A 24,197-nucleotide genomic window follows, 5' to 3' on the forward strand; every position below is an offset into this window, starting at 1 on the left:
GTTACAAAGATATAAATTGAAGGAAGAACATTCTACTATTTTCCAATACTTTTATTATCAGAAATTGTGTGGAACAAGCAGCATATGAACAATTTGAACACAAATCAAAAACATGATGTGCAAAATGGCAGTAAACCTAGTAAATAAAATAATCATGCAAAGTCTACAGGAATTAAGACATTCACATGTACGTTCACAGTACCAGAGTTCTTCTTAGTTGGCCGATTGCCGATTATTCTCTAATGGCTATAATCGGCCGGCTTATAAATCGGTCGGGCCCTACTACAGACGTCATTCGTTATATTGGAAGTCTATGGAGAACATGCTTTTTGGCGGGAGATTTTGTCGCCACAATACCACAAGAGGCTACTGAGAAAAAATTGGAAGCAAGGCTGAGCTGCTCCTGGAGGCCTGCAGTTCCGCAGGACCACATTTTGCCATGATGACTCACACAGTCTCACAAAGCGGCTGGTAACTAATCTAAACTAACAAATTTCAAGTCATATTTTTTGCCAAGATGGCCGGCCAATTTAAACAACGTCATCACGCAATATCACGTCATTTAACAACTTTTAACAACTTCCCCTTAAAATGAGTTGACAACACTCCCTGGTGTCAGCGCAGGAATCACAGGTGGCCATGCATTGCAAAACGATCATCACTTCCATCAGTGCTGAGAAAACTTATGTTCGTATGCGTGCACCTGCGCATGCGCGTGCACATGGTGTTGTTATGAATGAATCGTGCAGTTTTGGAAAAAGCATTTCTGCGCAAGACGCGCCGTTTTCTGTGTAAACCTGTTTGCAGCAGCAGCAGCAGCAGCAGCAGCAGCAGCAGCCTGAGCTGAAGTCTGAGCCTTAAGTCTCAATGAGCACCTGTGACACTGTGAGCAGCCCCTCCCCTCCGCTCTCTCCATGGATGTAATCTCTGACTTGACAACAGGTATTTGTAATGTCCCAGACAAAGTAAGCTGTCCAGACCTCGGCGAGCATTTGGCAGGAGAGTCAGAGCAGAGCACCGACAGCGCAGAGTCTCTAGGTAAGTCTCCATCAGTCTCCTCTTCATGAAGTGAGTCAGGATAACTCAAACTACTGTTTAATTCATAGAGATACAGTTAGTCAGCACAGACTCAGACAGAGAACCAGTGTTGCTTCATTTATATTCTGCGCGTAATTTGGGGTAGTTTTGTTGCTGTGCTTTAACACGCAGCATCATGACTCATGTATCAGCCTGAACTTGTTTTTCACAGCAGCGTCTCTCAGCTGAGAGAGAGATGTGAGCTGAGTGGTCCAGGCTGGATCTGAATCCTGATCACTGGGTCTCTCTTTGCCGCAGAGCGATCTTTCAGCGGATGCCGCAGCCAACTTGGTGTTTTGCTGGTGGCGTATAGAGAGAGAAACAGCCAGTGTCAGTCACTATCAGAGCAGCTCGTCTCTTTGCGTCCTGTGTTATTATCATTTCATTTACTGGTAAATTGCAGCAGGTGGAACACAGTGTGACTCATCTGTAGAATATATTTTTGCACAATTAAAAAAAAACAACAACATCTGCAGCCGCCGTGATATGTGCATCACTGCTGCTGCTTTTGGACACATTCCCCTGCATCCAGTGCTGTTCTGTCTGTGCACGCAGCTGATGTTCCACTGAGTCGCATCCACGCTCTGCTAAATAACAAAACACCGCGGTGAGAGGAATAATTACTGCGGGGGAAACCGGAGGGAACAACAGGGGGAATTAAAGGCGCAGGAGCTTTTGTTGAATGCGGGGAAACCCCAGACCCTCACAGCTCATCAGTGTGTGTGAACAGACAATGCATTAACCCCCTGAGACCTCATGAGATATTAACACACTACATGCTGGGTTTGCTGCACCTTATATTTCATTCTGCTTCACTTAAAGTGGACAAGATACAAAACCTGATCACATTTTGTGGTTGGAACCTGTTTATTTGTGCTCAGTAGCATCTGTAGTTTAATATTGCATACACATCTGAACAATTTCTACAAAATAAACAAAGACTTTTAGAAATGTTGCATTATTTGCAATTTTGCTTTGCACAGCCATGTTCAGGTATTTGAAATGAACCATTCTGTGTAGTTTCAGACTTGAACAGTGACCTATAACATGCAGAATTACAACATGTTGCATTGTTTTCAGATTTATCGTTGCACAAAACGTTCAAGCGTTGGAATAAATTGAATTTGTAGATTCATTACATACTTGTGACAATTAAAGATAAACCCCACTGCACTCATATGAGGACACTGTGCGTACTGTTCAAAGACAGTCATCAGTTTTTTATACTTAAGTCCTACTAATCCCAAATTGTTTGGAGAAATTGAAAGTGCACGGCAGACAAAAGCTGGGGTCTCAGGTGGTTAATACAATAAATGGAATGTCTTAAATGCAGCATTTGAGTTCACATGGATAAGCATGAGGACATGGAGGAAAAATAAAAGTGGGAGTGATTCAAGAGCTTAAATAATAGATGTTTTTTCCTATCTGTTGCACATTGATTCTTATATATGTTCAACTGGCATTTTCTGTAGCAGTTTAGACCTTAATTCTGCATTTAAAGTGACTTGTTCGAGGCTATTCTCTGGTATTTTTAGGCTACCTGCGACAAGGTCAGGTCTCCAGATCAAGAGTCGTTAATCCCTTATATAAGAGAAAAGAGGGCAGGAAACCAAAGTGGGTAACCTGTTCACTTAAAGTGCTCCTAATCCTTCTCAGTATCCTCTGTTTTACTGGATCGGTCATTCTTCACGACTTTGTCATTTTAAAAAAGCTTAAAATTGAATTTTTTGTTCAGCATAAGAGCTGAAAGTCATTGTGTGATGATCAGAGTTGTGCAGAAAGCTTTTTAAAATAATTCTGCAACATTTTTTAACATTATTTTTTATTTTAAAGCACGTTTTCTGACAATGCAGAAAAGAAAATCCACACACTCCTCCTTTTCTTTCCTGCATGTCTGACACCTCATTCACAATCTCATTCATACACTGCAGTGTCACCTAACCCTGATGCATTATGGGCCAGGCCTGGCACTACCTCACACCTTCCCCTGTGCTACTTCCAGCACAGATTAGTTGCTCTAACCTTTCGTCAGCCAGACAAAGACGCCTGTCCGTCTCATCTGCTCGTCCTGCTGTAGACAGTCTGAGCAGCACAGCAGACACACCAACCTTCACGCCTGCTTTCTCATGACTCGGAGATAATCCTGAAGGACTTTCTGTTTATGATTATCATCACGAGACTCTGAGCCAGGATTATTGCTGCAGTTACTCATCATAAGGGAACTGGGCCAGTGTGGGACTCCAGTGTTGACATCTCTTCTTTTCCATTTTGAAAGAAATCCCTGTTGAAGCATCTGCAGACATGGGTCGTCAAGAGCCCGACCACGCGTGGAAGAAGGACACTGAGAACATCCAGGAGATATTTGACTTCATAGAGGAGCTTGGATCGTAAGTACATTTTACCCAATTATGTGCATGCAAATTATTTATTTAACTCAGAAATCTTAATATTTATTCAGCCAACTAATTTCCTGTTCAGTTTTTGTATATCAGCAGAATTTCTTCCTGTGTTTCTTCATACTTCTGGGAATATCTTGCAGTGCCGGATGTTTTGTTATAATGACACTAAGGGCGAATACAGTGAAACTTGTGTCCTGACTTGCACACAGCATGATTACAGACCCTCTACATACTGTCTGAGTCAGAGAACTGATTACTGGTTTGATCGGATTGACATGAGGGAGCCTACTTTACTGAGGTTCTAGACAGCAAGACGCTTTGGCTGTTAGTCGGTCTGGCTGTCCTGATGCTGCCTGGCTGTGAACCAGCTCAGCAGTTCACTCACAAAAAAGCACATATAACTAATATTGTTTTTACTTTGAATTATTTTCTCCAAAGTCTCACTGAATGGTGACACTGAAAAAAAAGAAAAATAGAATATTATAAATGTGTGGTTGTAGAACAAGCAGAGCTGCAACATTTGGTTGCTTAATTTTTTGGTTGGTAGAGAAATTTTTTGACAATTTCTGACAATTTAGAGACAAATTAATAATCATAAATTAAATAAAAACAAATATTTGATTATTTAGTATTGAAATCAATTGTTAGATTCAGTACTAAGAGCAAGGAAACTTTTTTGTGATTTTTTTTTTTTTACATACTCACGCAGTATACATTACATTTTTTAAGGGTTACACTGTCACTATGGATCAATCATATATTACATTTCCATGCTGTCATCTATCATATCTTTATCCCCCCACCCTCCCATCAACAGATTTTTATTAACACAAGAAAAGGAATAAAACCCCAAAGAAAAAAGAGTTAGGGTCTTTGGATTCTGTCAGAGTTACAGTCATGGTTCTAGATGTGAGAGTCATCGTCTGTTTACCAAGTTAATGAGAGTAAAATAACCACAAAACAAAGCAAACACTAACATTCAGTCTTCGGTCAGTGTAGGTTAATTATCTTTACTCACAGGTAATTTGTTGTAATTCAACATGACTTAATGTCTCTGCTCAGGAAGACAGTCTTTCCATTGGCATCATGAATGTTTGGCTCCTTATTAATTAGCTCAACGTAAGTATTATTATATTATTATAAAGTATTATAAAGTATTATATTATTCCACTGTGAGACTGTGAGCTCAGGTGGTGGTTTGCAGCAGAAGGCCAACACCTTTTTTGCTGGGCCACCTAACTTAAGTCTAAAAAAAATAACAGGTTCAACTTAAAAAAAGAAAAAGGAAAGGAAGGAAATAATTTGCATGCATTCTTTTAAGCAGCTCCAACTCTGTTAGTCTGGCATTACTGAGTTAATCCTTTTATAATCTGACAAACTCACTTAGTTAAATACACCCAACATGATTTGCGCTGAAAACTTAAGTTGAACAAAGATATCCAAAAGCTGTGTTGATATTTAGTGGTCAAACTGTTTTATTTAAGACACTCTAACTTATTTATTTTTATTCTGTCATGCTCAAAAAATGTCAAAAATGTTGTTGATTTTTACAAACATCTTAAAATAAGTTGTCAACTGCCTGAAAATAAAAAATTAGGTTTGTTTCATAAACTAACTAAAACTTCTTTATTTTAAGCATTATCCACAGACCACATTAATCATTTTTTAGTAGGTATGTCAGTGCCAGGGTGTCATGATATATCAACATTCAGTATTTTTGACAGATAACAAAATGTGAGGAAGGGAAGCAGAAGGATTTTACTTTAAATTTAATTATTTTTACAAACTGCGTGACGTCATTAAGACATGCCCTTAGGAAAACGCTTATGATTTAATCATAAATAGTAGTTAGGGTTTAATTTTAGTCTATTTGATTACTGGGAAAGTAAAAAATAATGTAAATAAATCGTAACACACATATTTTAAAAAGTTATACCTGATAGAGACCAAAGCAGTGTAAGACAACTTCTTTGCAGTCTCAAACCATGCACATAAACGAATCAATCTCACCTCAAAAGCAAGAAAACTAATGAAATACAAGTTGATTTCAAATTCACCTGCAGTCATTTTAAACATGAAGTTAACATTGTGCAGCATGTTCCTTTACACTGTGCCCACACTCAGCTACCTGTCTCTTGTGCTGACCTAATTCCTGTGAGATCAGCGCTGGTCATCAGCAGGTCCTCCAGCACTCTGCAGTGTATTTAGCGAGTGGCTGGAGAGACAGCAGATCAGAGGCTAATGGTAAATAAAGGTGCAATGGAGCTAGCGGTGCCAGAGTGACGTCAGCGTGTTTCTGGAAAACAGAACAGGTCAATGAGGGCCGAGGAGGCCGCTGAGAGGTTTTAGCCGAACACATCACACAGCAGTGATTGGACTGTGAAGGAGGCGAGACTGTCCTGAGTACAGCGCAGGATGTGATGGGTGGTAGATTGCAGGAATTAACTTTATTTCCCCAAATAATTCTGCAACTGTATCACCTCATCTAAACAATAAATCTGATGAGAAGATGATGCTTTACTGTTTGCAATTAAACCAAACACAAGGAACCAAAAGAGAGACACAAACACACGGATGTATTACTGTTATTATCTGAGCCACTGAAGGACTTTATAGCATTTCCGTTGAAGGTGTCAACAGAGTGAAGTCTCCGAGCTGCTTTGCCTATTCTCAGGTATCTGTTTTTTGTCTTCCAACACAACAAAGGGAAGAGAATCCAGAAGGGACAGACGATTACGCACAACACCAAACACAGCCTTTCCCCATTGGGCCTCATCACACGTAGTGTAAACAACATCCTAATGGTTCCACTGTAATCAGGTCGCAGCCTCTTCAGGGGTGGATTTAACTCTCAAAAAACAGAGCGATTTTAATCCAGTCAGCGCTTTTGAATTTAAGCTCATAAATTTACACACTCAAGTTAGTCTACCAGTGATTTCTGTAAAAATTTAAAAAAATAAAATAAAATAAATAAATAAATAAAAGCCACTGACTGTCCGGGGCCTGTTCAATGCTTGATTGATGATTTCTCTTGAGAGTCATAATAAGCTTCCACGAGATCTGGGGAAGAAAATGAGCTGTTGTAACCAAGGAGAAATCAGTTGAGCAACAGGATGTGAAGTGCTGTGATGATGCTGTGGGGGCAGGTTGTTCCTGTCTGCCTCCTCGAGCCGTCATTAGGCCGTGTGTGTGAGTCAGTGTTGTCATGTTACTGGAAATTTAAACTTCGATACAATACCTTGAAAAATATCAATACACCGTTTTCAAAACCACAGGGGAAAAATTGACCTTGAGGGCAAACAATTTAAATGTTTTATTAAAAGGTGAATACAACAAGGCTATGACATGATGATGACAAGTTTCCTTTTCTTGGTTAGCAGCAGAAAACAGCAGAATGACTGCAGTAAACATTAATTATAAGGTGTATCAGCACCGTGGAAAATGAGTATTGAAACCGTGAATATCCAACACAGCACACTTATTAGAAAATATCCAAACTGTGATTTAAAACTGAAAGATCCACCCTGTGCTGTGGAATTAATCCTGCAGCAGCCGTGTGTCGATCCTCATTAGAGTCCATTCCATCATCCCTCAGGGTCAGTGTCATCGCCTCACAGAGCGAGGGCAGGGCTGCGGTGAGACCTGTCTGCCCACTGCCCTTGACATCTGTCTGTCTGTGACCTGACCTGCACTGTTATTCCCAAGGATCCCTGCTGCACATGCTCAGTTTCTGACTTTTGCGCCCGGAGCTCTCAGCCCGCCACGGTTTCCATTACGTCAGGGATAAAGCTCCTAATCCACCTGGTAGAACAACTATTCCCAGACAACGCTGAAGATAGCATGGACAGAGCACAGAGCAGAATAATAAGCCTGTGACATGTGAATTGTTAAGCCACAGAGATCTTCCGTAGACCTTAATTGAACCCCCTGATATTGCTATTTCTGCTGTGTGTTTATTTTAACTGCGATGCGCTGATGCTAGTAGGCAAAGAGAAATAAGATGATGCAACTGTAGCATCCATAGTAATCACTCACAAAACAGGAAGTCATTTAAGATAATTCACTTTAGTGAATTTGATGTTGCTTGGTTCTGTCTGACAGCAACAAAATCCATCTACCAGCACCTCTAAAGCTCATAATTTCTGGTTTTAATGGTGAAATAGTTCTGCACAATTCTCTTCTTACGCGTTTGTTTCATTTGTACGGATCAAGGCTAGCTGTTTGCCCCTGTTTCCAGTCTTTATGCTAAGCTAAGCTAATGGTCTCTTCATATTGAACAGATAGATGTGAAAGTGGTATCAATCTTTTCATGTGACTGTCAGAAAGAAGAAAAAAGTCTATTTCCTAAAATGTCAAAATATTAGTTTAAAGGGACAGTCCACCCCAAAATCAAAAATACATATTTTTCCTCTTACCTGTAGTGCTGTTTATCAGACTAGATTGTTTTGGTGTGAGTTGCTGAGTGTTGAAGATATCAGCTGTAGAGATGTCTGCCTTCTCTCCAATATAATGGAACTAGATGGCACTCAGCTTGTGGTGCTCAAAGCACCAAAAATATACATTTGAAAAACTCAACAGCAATGTCTCTTTCCAGAAATCATGACCTGGTTACTCAAGATAATCCACAGACCTTGTTGTGAGCAATTTCATACTATACCTGATAACAGTATCACTGTGCAGAAGGAAGTGTGCATCTACTCATAGACGAGAGGCTCGTGCTCCTGAGATCTAAACATCAATGGCGCACTCCTCCATAAGGGCGTAGGTTTAGTTTCAACATTGGGGGTGGCATATATGAAACAGGGGGTTTCAGGGTTCTCCGCCAGAAAATTTGGAGCATCAAACACATAATTTGCCACATTCTGGTGTGTTTCTGCGTCAGTTTACCGTGTAAGTGTCTCTGATTTTGTCAAAATAGAAGTCCTGTACCACTTAATGTTTTTATTCAGGGGGTGCTTATCACACATGTTCTAAATCTATACCTATGGCTCCTCGGCTGAGCTGTAAGTTTAGCTAGGCTCAGAAGTGCTAGGTGAGCTAGCAGTAGATGCACGCTTCCTTCTGCGCGGTGATACGGTTGGTGGGTGTAGTTCGTCAGAAATGAAAATAGCTCCTACATGAAACTGCTCACCACAAGGTCTGTGGATTGTCTTGAGTAACCGGGTCATGATTTCTGGAAAGAGACATTGATGTTGAGTTTTTCGAATGTATTTTTTGGCGCTTTGAGCACCACAAGCTGAGTGCCATCTAGTTCCATTATACTGGAGAGAAGGCAGACATCTCTACGGCTGATATCTCCAACACTCAGCAACTCACATCAGAACAGTCTAGACTGATAAATGGCACTAAAGTTAAAAGGAAAAATATGTATTTTTGTTTGGGGGTGAACTGTCCTTTTAACATTTACCCATACAGATACATTGGACTACCACACTCTAAAAACATAACGACTTCCATGTATGTGAAGCCCTGCAAATTAATTATCTCTGCTAAGAAAAAAAAAAAACATTTTATGAACAAACTGTCCTCGGTTGGCTGAGAAAAATGAAAAGTAGACCCACTGAGAGGCTGACACTCTGCTCTTCATATTTTATTAACTGTTCTCCTGTTCTAATAAGAAGTGAACTCATTTCCTTCTGTTGTGGGAGACTTCTCTGTCTGCGATGTTTCAAAGCAATCAGCGACTGCATCATCAGTAACTCACTGTCAATATGTTTGTGTGTTCATGAACAGGGGGGCGTTCTCAGAGGTGTACATGGTGAAGGAGAAGAAGACGGGCAAAATGTTTGCCATGAAGTGTGTGAAGAAGAAACAGAAGAGAGACCTCAATCTGGAGAACGAGATCGCTGTGCTGAGAAGGTAATTAACATGTGAATCTTCATGAGCCTTCAACTTTTCGTTTCGTATTCTCTCAGTAGTGACTGCGCGGGGAGGAATCACATTGATCAGCTTTCCTTTTGAATGTTCATGTTGCACATATGTGAATTCTGATGTGGGATAATGACGACAGTGGCATCGTGTTGTTTTCCTGAACAGAATCCAACATGACAATGTGGTGGGGATGGAGGACTTCTATGAAAGCCGGACGCATTACTATCTCGTCATGCAGCTGTGAGTTTTTTCAGTCTTAATAGTAATAATAGTAATAATTTAAATGAGCAGGTTAACTGATTAAATTGATTAACGATGGATTTAAAATCACATTTTGACGTTAGTGGTGTCTTCTCACCAGTGTTTCAGGCGGTGAGCTCTTTGACCGTATACTGGACCGGGGGGTGTACTCAGAGAAGGATGCCAGCAACGTGATCCAGCAGGTGCTGCAGGCCGTTAGCTATCTGCACGATAACGGCATAGTGCATCGTGACCTCAAGGTATGAATCAGATAACATAACACAGCCATACATTTAAATCAGCGGAAGTCCAAGTATCTTAAAGTACAAAGGTTGAATGTTAAAAAGGTTTTACTCAAGTACAAGTCATATTAAAGGATCCTATCAAAAATGTTAAAATATTTGCATTGCATTTGATTATTTTGCATTTATCTGACATTGTACGCCTTAAGGAATACTCCCTACCAAAAGTTGGTTTGTATATCAATTACTCAACGTATGTTACGGGGAATTTGTGAAGGAAACTTCTTTTTTCTCACATGCCGCTGTGGTGAATGGAGAATCCAAAAACGGAGGAAAGTCTTGATGCTGTAAACAACAGCTGAGCTATAAACTCCTGCAGTCTAATCCAAGTCTCATTTATCCAGTTGTATGCTCAGTACTGCCCAAACAGAAAACCCCTTTCCGACTTAAATTTAAACTTAATTTATGCTCTCTTCAAAGCCAGACTCCATTGACAAAACAGTAATTTTATCTCACTGAACACAGCAGCTGCTGCTCTACCATTTCCTCGATTTATAGTTTGTTTGTGTTATTGTGTAACTCTAGTGAATCCAAACTGACACTTTAAAATACAAAAGTCACACATTAATACACACCAACTAACTGATCGAAGTGACGGTAGACCAGCAGCTCCTGTGTTCAGCATAGTAAAATTACTGTTTATCAATGGAGTCTGGCTCTGGCATAGATACGTTTCAACTTATGTTCAGTTCCTTGTGTGTGTGAAGTACTGAGAACATGGCTGGATAAATGAGACTTGGATTATACTGCACGAGTTGTGTGAGAGTTTGTAAACGGATGTTTCGATATAGTTTTGCTGTTGTTAAAATACGGACCCCCATGACTTCAATTCATCGGAAAAAAATTCCGTTTTTGGATTCTTCGTTCACCAGAGGCATGTGGAAAAAGAGGACGTGTCCTTCACAAATTCAACATAACACAGGGGTATGAAGTTTTCCTTTAAGCTGCTGCTTTGTTAGATTAATATACTAAATACAGAAAAACGTTTTAATTTATCTAATCCAATTTATGAAGGAGCTTGACCATCCAATCATCTATACCTGATTATCCTTTCCAGTAGTGCAGGGCCAGTCAAAACACTTGATGAAATCATATTTAAATACTCCAGATATGACAGTTCTTCGTCTAGTGTTTTAAGAAATAGTTATAGATTATTAAAAACACTAATTTTCTGACAAACTGAGAATGAGATAAGAAAAGCAATAATGCTGTCAAATCTGTGCAGTCAATATGCTGCAGCTGGCAGATGTTAGCTTAGCTTAGCATAAGGCCTGAAAGCAGGGCAACAGCTACTGGCTCTGTCCGAAAGTAAAACAAATTGCCTACCAGTACCTCTAAAGCTCCGTTTAATCTTGTTTGTTTAATCTGTTAAAAAAACGGAATGAGTTATGTACCAGATTATTTACTTGTCTGTAGCTTCATATTTACTGTACGGACATGAGAATGATTTATCTTGCCTAACTTTACATTTAGTCCTACAGATTCATTTACAGCTGTGGTACTTCTACAGGAAGTGTTTGTTCCACCACAGGTGAGGTAACACTTGGAGAAGTTCTTCATCAGTGTGTGAACAGCTCTCCTGTTTTGTTCTGTCCCTGTGCAGCCAGAGAACATCCTGTACTACAGCCAGGACGAGGACTCCAAGATCATGATCAGTGATTTCGGGCTCTCCAAGATGATAGAGAACGACATCATGTCGACAGCCTGTGGCACCCCCGGATACGTAGGTAAGGAGACATGTCTGTCTAATGAATGATGTATGGACACACGCTGAGTGGAGGGGCTTAAATAGGTCAGAGAAATGTAAGACACAGGGGGGTGTAACACTAAGACAGCACAGACACCATGTAATATTTATACCAGTGTACGCCTGCATGCAGGCCTCATTAGAGCAAACACTGGATGTGCTTCTGACATTTTTTTTCTCAATTTCAGCTCCTGAAGTTTTGGCACAGAAGCCCTACAGCAAGGCAGTGGACTGCTGGTCTATCGGAGTTATCACCTACATCTTGTAAGTATAAAGTCATGGTGAATGTGTGCACGCATCAGTAGACTTAAAGAGAGGAAAGCGAAAATTAGACTCCTAAGATAGTAAATTGGCTCCAGGTTTTCCTTTCTTAAGGGGCAGGATTTTCAGATTAAAAGCCTCTGTTAGTCATGCAAGTGTTAGGCATGACACAGTTACCTACATACAGAGGAAAGCTGCAGTGATTGAGCTATAGCACCACCTAGTGAGCATATACATGTTGTTCACCTGCCCACATTAGTACACAAACATGCATATTGTTTTTCTGACAATGATAATGCTTGTGTTTCAGACTGTGTGGATATCCTCCTTTTTATGAAGAAAGCGAGTCCAGGCTGTTCTCTAAGATCATGAAGGCGCAGTATGAGTTTGACTCGCCCTTCTGGGATGACATTTCTGAATCTGGTAATTATACTGAGCATTAGATATAATATATGGCCTGCTGCTTTATCTCTCCGTACAGCCCCAGTCCTAATGTTTGTGTGTGTGTGTGTGTGTGTGTGTATGTGTGTGTGTGTGTGTGTGTGTGTGTGTGTGACCTTTTGATCTGCAGCTAAAGATTTCATCCGTAATATGATGCAGAAGAATCCCAGCATGCGCTACTCCACTGACCTCGCACTCAGACATCCCTGGTGAGTTTCAGTCATCAATCTGAGAGGATTTTGGATTTATTAAGTGTTCAATTGTCTCATCTTTTTACCCTTAACGTAATTTAAAAATGGGCATAAATAATAATCTACAATACAGTTGCTTTTCTTGAACAGTTAGGCGTATCTTTTCACAATAAAATGACATGTCACAATTCAAGATTATTTTCATGTCTTGAAAGTTCTATTTAAAAGAGACGTCATTATAAGTTAGAAGTGCTTTTCACTGTGCAGCTCCAATTCTAAATAGCAGTGACATAAATGAATCGTAACCCTTGGATTTATTTTAGTGACACTACCAACGTAAGAACGCAGTATGACGTATAGGAGGTTGTGTATCCACGTAGATGGGTTCAGGATTAACGTCTACCTTGAAATATATTTAAGAGTTCCATTCCGTCATCTGTGTTTTTCCAGGATTATCGGGAAGACGGCCAGGAGCCAGGACATCTACTATTCCGTCAGCGTTCAGATCCAGAAGAACTTTGCCAAGTCCAAGTGGAAGGTCAGCCCTTAAGTGATCTCTTGGCTTTGATGCAGTAAGCCCATTGAGGGCCTGCAGTTTATAGTAGATTAATCGGGTGCCTACCTTAATCCTTCCTGATTAAGGAGAGTTTAATAAGATATTCTGCTGTAATCAAGGCCACTGATGGCTGATGTCGGGGGAACCAAAATACACCTGATTATTCAACAGTATAAATACGTCTGAAGCATAAGTCTGTTGTTTAAATGCTCAGATTTGTTGCAGAATCACAGTCTCAGCAGTTAAAGCTGGGGTAGGTGGTTTTATTTTTTGGCGTCACTGGGCAAATATCCCACAGTAAACTTTGAGCATGTTGTAACTCAAGTGGACTGAGAAGACACAAGACTTCTGCGCCTCCTCTTGGCTCTGTTTCAGGCCTTTAAAACTCTAGGTTGTGACGGGAGACTTTGGCCAATCACAGGTCATTTTTTTCACAGAGAGGGCTTTACTATTGGCCCATCTACAAATGCAGTTGAGAGTCTGACAATAAATGAAATAAAACACGTTTCAATAGAGTGCTGCAGGGATGGCGTTTTTTTGTAGGCCAACCTGGAAGTTAGCATCACCGTGGTTCCTTCTTCAAAAAGCTAATTTGATTTCTCCATTAGATTTTGGATTATTGCAGAAAATAAGCTATTTGGCAAACAAACGTTTATGATACAAGGGGGTATTTACTGGCATATTTTATGGTGTAACACAAAACATGCAAGTCTCTTAAGCTTAAACTTCTAAAATCTAACTAAAAACCTGTTGACTTTGAGGCGAGGAAACCAGGAGTGCAAAAATGCTAACTATATTCCAGGATTTAGGACTCATTCCTGCACCACTTTATATCGGTGTTTCAGAGATGGAGAGAAAATGTTGCTAATAGTTTAGCGTTCAGTTCACATTTATTTAGCTAATGTTAGCCAGAGCCTCGACTCTCAGCATGGCATGTCCTGTCTCGATCCCTGCTGCTACAGACCACATTGCTGGGGCGACACCGGGCAGCAACTCTAGAGATGGAGCCACAGCAACCTGAACTCAGCCAGCATCGGTGGACTCTGTTGATTGTCCATTGCTAAATTCAATTTGCTACAGCTGCTGACCAAAGGTCCATCCCCAGAGTAGTCTCGCTCACCAGACCTTTCTCAAGAAAAGAAAGGTCTGGCTGGGCCGACTCTCACTGTGAGATTGGAGAAAAAAATGCCCCGTCTGCTTGAACTTCTTTCAACCAATCACAATCGTTCTGGGCGGTGCCACAGCAATGGTGCGCTTGCAAAAATATTGCCGGGGGGAAACAGGTTTTGGTGTAACACGCCCACAAAAATATCACCTACAGGACGCGAACCATGGCAGAAAAATGGCTATATCACCACGAGATCAAACACCGCAAAAGTTAGTAAAGGACGTGTTGAAAATGGTTGAAAACGGCTACACAACCGGAGGTGGTAGGGCGGGACTTCAGCGGGTGGCTCGTTCCGCCCAATGAGAGGCTGATCTCTGCAGCGAACTTCCGCCCGCTCAGACTATCCCCAGAGTTGCTGTCCGTCCTCCCCCTGGCAAGCAGTCTGCAGTAGCAGGAGGGAGATGGATGGACTGTGTCAATTGTGGTCTGATAAACAGGAAAAGAGCCTTACAGTGAAATACGATTAAATAAATGAATGTATGGGAAACACTGGGTTACCGTATGAAGCACGTGCATGTGCCTGTACTCGTCTGGCAGGAGCTGCAGGAGGAGGATATGTTTACAAATTCTGCCCCCTTTTCCCTTCTCTGAAAACTGCTTACCACTACTTTAAAGTGCACCTCTGTGTCGTTTGTATGGCTCTCAGTTTTCTTTTTAACCTCTCTTCTGTGTTCCTTCCACAGCAAGCCTATAACGCTGCAGTAGCCATCAACCACATGAAGAAGCTGCAGCTGGCCCACTCAGAGCAGGTCCTGAGGCAGGCCAGCATCCCAGACATCAAGGTGATCGACGTGTCCTCCCCAAAGAGAAATCACAAACGACTTGATCCAGACAGAATCGACCCCAAGGTGGTGGAGGTCAACGGGAAAGTAAATGGGACGATACACATGTCCCTGCCCACGAGCCCCGTCGAAACCAAGAGCCACTGTCACACACTGAAAGCCGCTCACAGTCAGGCCGGACCACATCACGCGCCCTATATGGCCGAGCAGGGCAAGAACGTCTACCACTCAGAGCCCGCCAACCTCAATGGGTTTGTAACTGCTTCATCTACAGTTGTGAATTTTGAATTTGTGACATCGCAGCAGGACGGACGTATGATGAAACTTTTCTCTTCTGTTTTCAGGTATGGTAAAAACCATAACGTCAAGAGTGTACAGACGGGGGTTTGCTCAGTCATGTGAAGGCTGCATGAAGTTTACATGGAAATAAACATTTTAACTGGTAGGTTCAAGAAATGCATCTACATATCATACAAATACATACTAGTACAAGTAATAAGTGAGTTTGAATTACACCTTCAAGGTGTCATAAAAAAAAGAAAATCCACAATTAAAGATTTGATGTAAATAAATGGCATCACATTTAATAAATGGTTTATAATGTACTGTAATGCATTTTTAAGCCGGTATCAATGTTTATTAATGTATTAGTCAACTTTAACTCCTCATGTGGGCACCCATAGGTCAAGACTGTTGTATAAATAGGTAATAAATAAAAAGACAGTGGTAATAATATAAAATATGTCTTCATAGAAGTTGCAGTTGTTGATAAAATAATGTCAGTTTTTAAATATCTTTGTTTTAAATGTTTTAAAGGAATACTTCACCCCCAAAATTATGTTTTATGTATCAATTACTCACCCTGTATCAAGCTGAATTTGTGGGGAAATATTTGTTTTTCTCGCATCCTTCCAGTGAACGAAGAATCCAAAACAGTGAAAATTCTTGATGAATTGAAATCATGGGGGTCCAAGTTTAACAACAGCAACACTATATCAGAACATCTGTTTACAAACTCTCATACAGTTTGTGCAGTATAATGCAAGTCTCATTTATCCACTTGTATGCTCAGAACTTCCCAAATAGACGGCCCTTTCCGACGAGGGACTGAATGTTAAGTGAAAATTAATCTATGCTCCCTTTAGTGCCAGACTCCATTGACAAAAACAGTGATTTTACCTTGCTGAATGCAGGAGCTGCTGGTCTACTGTTTATCAATGGACTCTGGCTTTGAAGAGAGTATAGATAAATGTCACTCTCCGTCTAGTTCCCAAGAGGAAAGGGCTGTCTGTTTGAGTAGTACTGAGCCTACGACTGGATAAATGAGACTTGGACGATACTGCACAAGTCTGTTTGAGTTTATTAACAGATGTTTTGATATAGTTTTGCTGTTGTTTAAAATGGACCCCTATGACTTCAATTCATCAAGAATTTTCTGCATTTTTTTGGATTCTTCGTTCACCATGGAGGCATGTGAGAAAAACAAAGTTTACTTCATGACCCCCTCCTGGCCCAATTGTTGAAAGACGCGCACTAAAGTGCCCTCTTTGGAGCCAAAAACACACTAAACTGCCCTCGTGGCTGGTTAAAACATGATAAACTGCCCTCTTGGGTGGTAAAAACATTACTGTTGCAATGACTTTTATGTTGGGCCCTTTTTTGATCTATACTGAGCCAGAACTATATCTCACAGAACCAGTTTGGATTATCTGGTGCTAATATGGTGTAAAAATGCACTAGAATACAGGAAATGGCATCTACTTAATTGAAAATGTTCTGGGGGAGGACTCCACACCCCATCAGGGATTTATTTCTTTCATACTTCCATGTCTCTGTGTGTTCTTCACAGTCCAACGTTGAATCTACACAGTTCTCGTGGATGCTGATCCTAACTACAAACTAACTTGAGTAGTCTGTCTAGTTAGTCTGTTTTAAGGCTATATAATGTGCCATTTGTATAACATATAAACATGTCTAAAGTGCCCTCGAAAACACGCAGAACTTAGTGCCCTCTTCAGTGGCGAGAACGCGCTGTATGTGCCCTTTTTTTCTTTTCGCCCCTGCCCTTCAAAAAGTCTGTGCACGCCACTGCTGTTTGAATAGCATATTTCTGACAGTGAGCGTGCATGTTTGTGTTATTTCAGCTCATTACAGATGAATGTGTGTGTCTCATCCTGAGTGTGTTTCTGCCCTCTGCAGGTCAGTGTTGCTGAGCTGACTCAGCATGCAGCTGTTTTGAGTCAGCAGGTCCGATACTGTGAGCTAGAGGTGGTTGATCTCCCAATGGACCCGAACGGTCTGCAGGGTCCACGCAGTCAGTGGGACATTCATTTATTTTTGGAAAGAGTGCCTATGAAGTTCCTGACAACCACACAGACACAAAGAAACACACACTCAGACATTCAAACGCACAACACTCACTTTAACTCCGATGCACAGGGCAGTGAAACAGGGCAGTTCAGACAGTATTAAAGGGATGGGCTCACCTGCTGGTGAATGTCTGGCTCATTCATGGTGAAGCAGCTTCTGACCTCTGATGTCATGAAGGCTTTGTGTCACACTTCCTGGTTCCTTGGTCAGGTGGAGTTTAATTTATCAGTGCACTTAGTGCCCAGCTTTATTAGCACTGTGGTTACACATGGTTTAGGAATGTACACACTGCAAAAACCAAATTATTAAAGTTCATGTGTAAAATATTCCTTAGCAAAGCTCCTAATAAGTGCAATAGAAAATATGGAAACACTGCATGTTGCTGCTTTAATTATTCCATACTGGTATAATCTATTCTGGTTGAAGTTGTCTCTTATTTTTATGACCTTTTTGTGTTAATGTTTGTTGTTCTGATTTATTTTTCTAAAGTATTTTCTTCCTTTTTTATAAAAAAATATATATATAAAATAAAAAAAGAGCCATACAGACATAAAAACATAAAACATGTTCAAACTGACAAAACATCAACAGTGTAAATGCCACAAGTATATCCATAACTTGCCAACTCTTAGCTCTCACATGCCATCAACCTGTTAGAATATAAACTGTCATGCATATTTACTGTAATAGATGTTTCTCCACTTATTCTGAGTGGTTCATTCTGCACAGTCTGTTGTTTGTCTCTCCAGCTGTATGTGGCTTTGTGTCGATGCATCCGACAGATAATGATCTAGTCCATGTGTTATGATGGAAACACTGTATGCTCATAAATAAAGCCTGTACAGAATCAACAGTAGTTTCACTGCCATTTTATTTGTCTTGATTTTCTCCATTTCCTCTTAAAAGTATAAAAATATAGAACTGAATTATATCAAGTCATTACAACTATGGCACAGAATTTACAAATTAAAAATGAATGGGAATCTGAGCTCACAGAGTGTATTGAGAATGAAACTTGAAATTAAGTGTATACAAATGTGCATATGTGTATCATCTCATGCAAATACTTAAAAAGATAAAGTGAAAATTATCAGCATACACTCCATTCAACCCACAAAATAAGACCAGGACTAAAACTATTTGAAAATGATTTAATAATTTTTGAAGACTTCCTTGCAATGCAATCCCAAGACCACAGAACTGGATGTAATTATTATACATGTTTCATATTTCTGGAATATTTTTTATCTTGGGGCAAAAAAAATGTACCGAATAATTTAACACTGGCTCATTGTCCATTCTCCACAGGAGAAGTAGATTAAAAGTGTATGAAATGGAAATATATACCTACAGTGTAGATTAAAATTACCAACAGAAATGTTAAATTAAATAGAATTAAATAAAATTAAATTGAATTTAAAAAGGCACCTATTATGATAAACAATGTCCTGTTAGGGACTGTTCTTTACTTATTAGAGGAAAGGTTTTTGTCCCTGAAGCCACCAATATTTTTACGTGAGCCTCCCTAAGTGACTGGCGGAAAAATGCATGATTTTTAAAACTTTCAGATTTTTAAAACTTACCCTTTAACGTGTGAAAGTTAAAAGTTGAAGAAGAAATTCTGGAGTTGAAAAAAGCCTCCATTTTGAACTCTTGCCGTGCACGTTGGTTAGTTTGATCAAACAGTTTATTTTTGAAATGAAATGTAGAATGAAGTGAATTTGATTAAGTTTCACTCTTTTAAGCTCAGATTTTGGTTTTGTATTTTTCTGACAGAAGCATTTGTCGTACATGATGTGTTCGAAACCAACAATAATTTCTGTTTTTACAGTTTCTGGTTATAATAACTGATGCAATTTAAGTTATTTCTAACCAGCCTGCGGGTTTGAACGGCATGTTTTCCTTTAAAAATTGCCATTAAAATAAATACAAAATACAGCCTTTTAAGGTTGTATGCCCCTCCCCTTAGCCAAAATAATAAACATAAGTATTCCTACCAGTGCTTAAAAAATGATTGGACATGCCTCCCCCTTTTTGCACCACCCCCTCCCGCCTCATGAATAACGAACAGTCCCTTAGGCCTGTGAAACTGTTTATGTTGAGTCATGCAACTCTGAATTACTAATAATCCATCTACTTTACTTCACTCACCTTTTATTGTCTTTTTTAAATCTCTGTTTCTTTCTGTTTTCTGTGACTATATTTTAAGAATAAAATAATTAAACTAACCTCCAAACCAATTAAAGGGCTGTAGATTAGATGACACATCCGTTCTCAGAGCACAGCCAGGTCCTGGCCCAGGATGACCAGGTGCTCTAAATTACAGTACAATAACAGTTGAACATGTCCTCGCAACCAAGTTCAAAATTAATGTGGCAGAAATGCAGCCAGATTATTCCGGGTCATATTCAGATTTCCCTGTCCTGCATTTTACTTTAGTACACCCTGGCGTTGAATCAACAGTCTTACAATAAAGAGCCTAATTTTAAATAATATATTAAAAAATAAAAGATACCTCTTTTACAAGCAGTTCAGCAATTACAGAATATTATTGTGTCATCCTTTTCGATTTTTACACTCCTTTTCCTTGAGTGTTACATAAAAACCCAGTGTATACTTACCCTTTTCTCCCCTGAGCTCCTGTTGAAAGGAGTCCTCCCACACACATACACACACACACACACACACACACACACACACACGCAACACGCAACCACAACACGGTTGACTTGGTGAAGTGTAAGGACAGACCGTCCATTCAAGCAGGAGAAGGCAGAAATATGGGGCAAAGGTCTCCAAACAGTCTCAACCTTTTCCCAGCAGTGGCAAACTTAAATGCCCAGAGTCCAAACTGAGTTGCTCAAAGAGAAACTTTATTGACAGAGCAATTATAGTGATATTACCAGCATCATTTGTTGACTAATGGGGGAAAAGGTTCTTCAAAATTTAACCAAATGTCATCACTGCTGAGCAAAAGTTCAAATGTTGATCAATAAGCCAGAAGAGTTTCACACCAGAAGCTGTTAGGAGAATATTTTTTAGTTTTTCTTTTCTGTGTTTTGAAACAGTGTCCTTACTGCAGCTGTGTCATCTTTTGTGTGTGTGTGTGTATTTTGCAATTATGGGTATTTCGCAATAGAATTTGTTGCTAAAGGATGGACTAAGAAAATGTTGCCATGATGTTCATGTTCATGCACTGTCAGTGTGGGTTTACTCCAGGTACTCAAGCTTCCTCCCACAGTCCAAAGACATGCAGGTTAACGGGTGATTCTAAATTGCCTGTAGGTGTGAATGTGAGCATGACTGGTCAGCCGGGGCCCTTCAGTGTGGAGTTTGCATGATCTCCCCGTGTCAGCATGGGTTTTCCCCGGGCACTCCAGTTTCCTACAACAGTCCAAAGACATGCAGGTTAATTGGTGACTCTAAATTGTCCGTAGGTGTGAATGTGAGCGTGAATGGTTGTTTGTCTCTATGTGTCAGCCCTGTGATAGTCTGGTGACCTGTCCAGGGTGAACCCGACCTCTCACCCAGTGTCAGCTGGGATAGGCTTCAGCACCTTGTGACAGTTTATTCTTTCCCTGTGAAGGCAGTGTCGGCAGGTGGAATCGGGCCAGCTGATTCAGTCCAATTTCAGGGCGTCATTCATACCGGGTCTCGCGCAAGTCAAGCAACTTGATGCAGCCCGGCTAATTTCATCCTGCATGGCGAGTTTGGGCCAACGCTGGGCCAGGTCATTTCTGATAACAGCCCAGTGATGGCAGTGTCAGCAGCCGGAATCGAGCCAACTGATTTGCCCCAATTCTAGGGCGTCAATCAATTGGATATGTCCCTGTGATGGCAGTGTCGGCAGCTGGAATCAGGCCAGCGGATTTGGCACGGTTCTGGGGCGTCATTCATGCCAAGTCTCAGCCAAGTTGGGCAACCAGACCTGGCCTAGCTAATTTAATCCGGCATTCCGAGTTCAGGCCGATTCTGGGCCAGGTCATTTTGGCTACCTGAAGTTGGTCTGGCCTGCATTCACACTGAAACTCACTGTTCTTGTCATTTTGTTTGTGTTTTGTATTGTCTTGCCACTAAAAAAAAGTGCCTCGTGTAGGGTTGCAGTGGTATATTGATTTCGAGGTACACCGTGGTATGAAAATGTACGGTTATCATACTGTGTACATTTGCTTATCATGCAAAAGGAAGACTTTTTAGACATACTTCCATTAATTAAAATGGTTTTAAGTCTTAATGACAGTAATAAATCTTTAATACAACAACAACTACAACAAGATTTTTCTTTGTGAAGTAAAAATGTAAAATTGGACCCTTGAGGCAGAAGAGGGCAAAACCCCAGTGACATCCTGCCTCAAAATATTATATAGTTAGATTCTTTAGTAGCCAATATATAGTTATTTTTGCCTTTATATAGTACATCTAGATATGGTAGAAGTATAGTGTTGTAGTTTCAACAGCTAACTAGTGTTATTAGATAGCTAGCTAACAACCATTAGCATTGCTAGCTATCTAGTATTAGCCAACATTTTTAGCTAGCTTGCTGGCACAGGACATCCTGAAATAAAAACAATTAGTCTGGAGATGACGCTACAAAACTGACTTTGTTCTTAGGGGGCATCTTCCCCATCTCACCCCATCTAACCACGCAGACATCTCATGACGTTGGCCCGTTGTCATTTTCTCTGAGAGCTGATGACACTTGTCTCTCTGTGACAAAGATCAGACGTATTTCCCAACTCACTGGCCTGACTTCACTCCTTCTTCTCCTGAAGCGAGGGGACAAGGTCAAAGGGCAGAGAGTCTCAGACCAAGACACACTCACACGTTCACCTCTGCAATCTCTCACTGCTTCATTGTCAGCTCCATGGTCAGCCAGCGAACATGAGCCAGAGCAGGTCAGGACAGCATGATTGGATTGGGGGGGTTGTATTGAACCGTTTTACTTTTTAACCTTATCTCTCAGTGTTCAATAAGGACTATTGTATATGCAACCATATAATGCCTTTAAGCCAATAAATAGGACTGGCTTAACACAGTTTTACACACTGTGATTGGACGCTATTCAAGCTCTCCTGATGAGGATCAATGTTTATGGTAACAAGCCACGCAGCACAGATCAGCCCCTCATGTTGTTCAATGTTCGGTAACATGAAGTATTTGAATGTGTATCCTCGTTCTGTATCAGGATCGCTGCATGGTTAGAGATCTCTCTGAGATAGGAGACAGATACAGTTGCTTTATCTGCTGCACACCACGTACAGACCTCATGTGATGTCACAGACACAGTTTCACCTAAAGGGAACACTGGTTTCACTTCTTGTCTTTAAACTCATGCCCTTTACCCAAACAAGCACTTATCTCTCGCAATCGCAGCAGCCTCATGAATATGCATTCTGTCACCACTGTGGGAGTTGACCTGACTCCACTTGAGTTTAAATTGCAGGATCTCCCTCGTCTCTGCCTGCGAATGCCTGACTCGAGTTTGGGGTGTGCAACAAAGTGAGTATCAGCATTTTATGTCTACACTAAGTCAACAGAGTTCTTGGACACTTTTCTCTGACAACACATCTGTGTATGATCACTCCTTTTCCTTCAACAGACTAATCAAGCAACACACCATGGAAACCATTGGCGAGATCATCCCATTCGCTAAGGAGATGCTGCACCAGAGGCCCACCCGGGGCATGCTGAAGATGTACATGCTCGGCTCCACTCTGGCGATGCTCGGAGTCGTTGGTGCAATGGTGGAAACTGTTCTCATGCCATTTGTGGAGCAGGAGTCTGTGGAGGATGCACCAGCAGAGCTGATTATGGAGAAGAAGAAGAAGAAGGAGGAGAAGCAGGAGTTAAAGTCACACACCACTGTTATTTGCCCTGACGTTGTGAATGTGCTGGAGATGGTAGCGATCGAGGCCAAGGCCAAACATCTGGTGACTGCTGTGCAGAGAAGCTCAACCCGTTTACACGCTTCTTAAAGAGACCGTCCCCTCCCGGTGTAAACGGACATGACACTTGAAATGTTGATGGTGGGGGTGGTAAATTAAATCACCATGTTGAACTGGTCACTTTGTACTCATTCTGTTATTCCAGATTTGGTTAAAGATGCAATTTGCCCCCGTCGACTGACAAAAAATGAGAAGATACACTGAAAACTGTAGAGTACAGTAACGTCTGGCTGCTGGGCAGCAGATACTCGTGGATGATGTGACTTGATGAATGTGTTGGAGAAAAAGCTGAATGTGTGTGATTGAATTCATTTTGCACTGGAATAAAGTGATTTTACAGCGAGCAACTGAATCAAGTCTTATTTAAGAGTAATATAGCTTTGTCTACATGTTGCAAGAGACATTCCTCGGATAGATTTATTAACAATGACATGATAGACATTCGTAAAGTAAGGTCAGACTAAGTTAGGGGCTGTTTAACTAAACCACATTAGACCATGGAATATATACCTTCTGTATGACAAATTTATGTTACTAATGTTGCCACATTTTGAGAGGGAAAGGCACTCGCACATTCAGACCTGTGCAATAACCATTTTTTTCCTCTTATTTCATGCTGTAACACCAGCATATCCCACAAGAAGTGTTGGGAACACGTCTTCAAATCATTTACCAAGTGAAAGTAGCTATACCCCACCGAGATAATACTCCATTACAAGTAAAAGTCCTGCATTCAGAACCTTATATAAAACAAGGTAAACATGTGCTGTAAAATGTTCCCTGTCAGTGTTTGGAATCATATCACTGCTGCCTTCATGTGTATGTTGCATTTTACTGCTGTAGATTT

General features: G+C 40.7%; 2 protein-coding genes across 3 annotated transcripts; both read left to right on the top strand.

Annotated features, from left to right (window-relative positions):
- Positions 1–455: 455 nt before the first annotated feature.
- Positions 456–18,179, top strand: camk1gb (calcium/calmodulin-dependent protein kinase IGb). 2 transcript variants are annotated; one of them, XM_049581410.1, is made up of 14 exons: positions 456–471; positions 943–1,038; positions 3,353–3,464; positions 9,210–9,335; positions 9,513–9,587; positions 9,709–9,847; positions 11,493–11,616; positions 11,825–11,900; positions 12,208–12,320; positions 12,469–12,547; positions 12,980–13,067; positions 14,937–15,286; positions 15,380–15,477; positions 17,235–18,179. In XM_049581410.1, the coding sequence occupies exons 3-13, from the start codon at positions 3,379–3,381 to the stop codon at positions 15,435–15,437; spliced, it is 1,314 nt and encodes a 437-aa protein (XP_049437367.1). In that variant the 5' UTR covers positions 456–471; positions 943–1,038; positions 3,353–3,378; the 3' UTR covers positions 15,438–15,477; positions 17,235–18,179. The 2 variants fall into 2 exon arrangements, with proteins under 2 accessions (XP_049437367.1, XP_049437366.1); XM_049581409.1 differs by lacking the exon at positions 456–471 and having other exon boundaries at positions 819–1,038.
- A 4,651-nt stretch (positions 18,180–22,830) lies between these two features.
- Positions 22,831–23,693, top strand: g0s2 (G0/G1 switch 2). Its single transcript, XM_049581450.1, has 2 exons — positions 22,831–22,904; positions 23,005–23,693. The coding sequence occupies exons 1-2, from the start codon at positions 22,873–22,875 to the stop codon at positions 23,378–23,380; spliced, it is 408 nt and encodes a 135-aa protein (XP_049437407.1). The 5' UTR covers positions 22,831–22,872; the 3' UTR covers positions 23,381–23,693.
- Positions 23,694–24,197: the final 504 nt, after the last annotated feature.

This window comes from Epinephelus fuscoguttatus, linkage group LG7 (genome assembly GCF_011397635.1).
Source record: "Epinephelus fuscoguttatus linkage group LG7, E.fuscoguttatus.final_Chr_v1".
NCBI lineage: Eukaryota > Metazoa > Chordata > Actinopteri > Perciformes > Serranidae > Epinephelus > Epinephelus fuscoguttatus.

What these genes read in the sequence shown, in the direction of transcription:
- camk1gb (XM_049581409.1), top strand. Translation starts at nt 915, where the DNA reads ATGGATGTAATCTCTGACTTGACAACAGGTATTTGTAATGTCCCAGAC. An exon ending in CGACAGCGCAGAGTCTCTAG is followed by an intron (nt 1,039 to 3,352) that starts GTAAGTCTCCAT and finishes CCATTTTGAAAG; the next exon opens with AAATCCCTGTTGAAGCATCT. An exon ending in GAGATCGCTGTGCTGAGAAG is followed by an intron (nt 9,336 to 9,512) that starts GTAATTAACATG and finishes TTTCCTGAACAG; the next exon opens with AATCCAACATGACAATGTGG.
- g0s2 (XM_049581450.1), top strand. Translation starts at nt 22,873, where the DNA reads ATGCCTGACTCGAGTTTGGGGTGTGCAACAAA. An exon ending in AGTTTGGGGTGTGCAACAAA is followed by an intron (nt 22,905 to 23,004) that starts GTGAGTATCAGC and finishes TTCCTTCAACAG; the next exon opens with ACTAATCAAGCAACACACCA.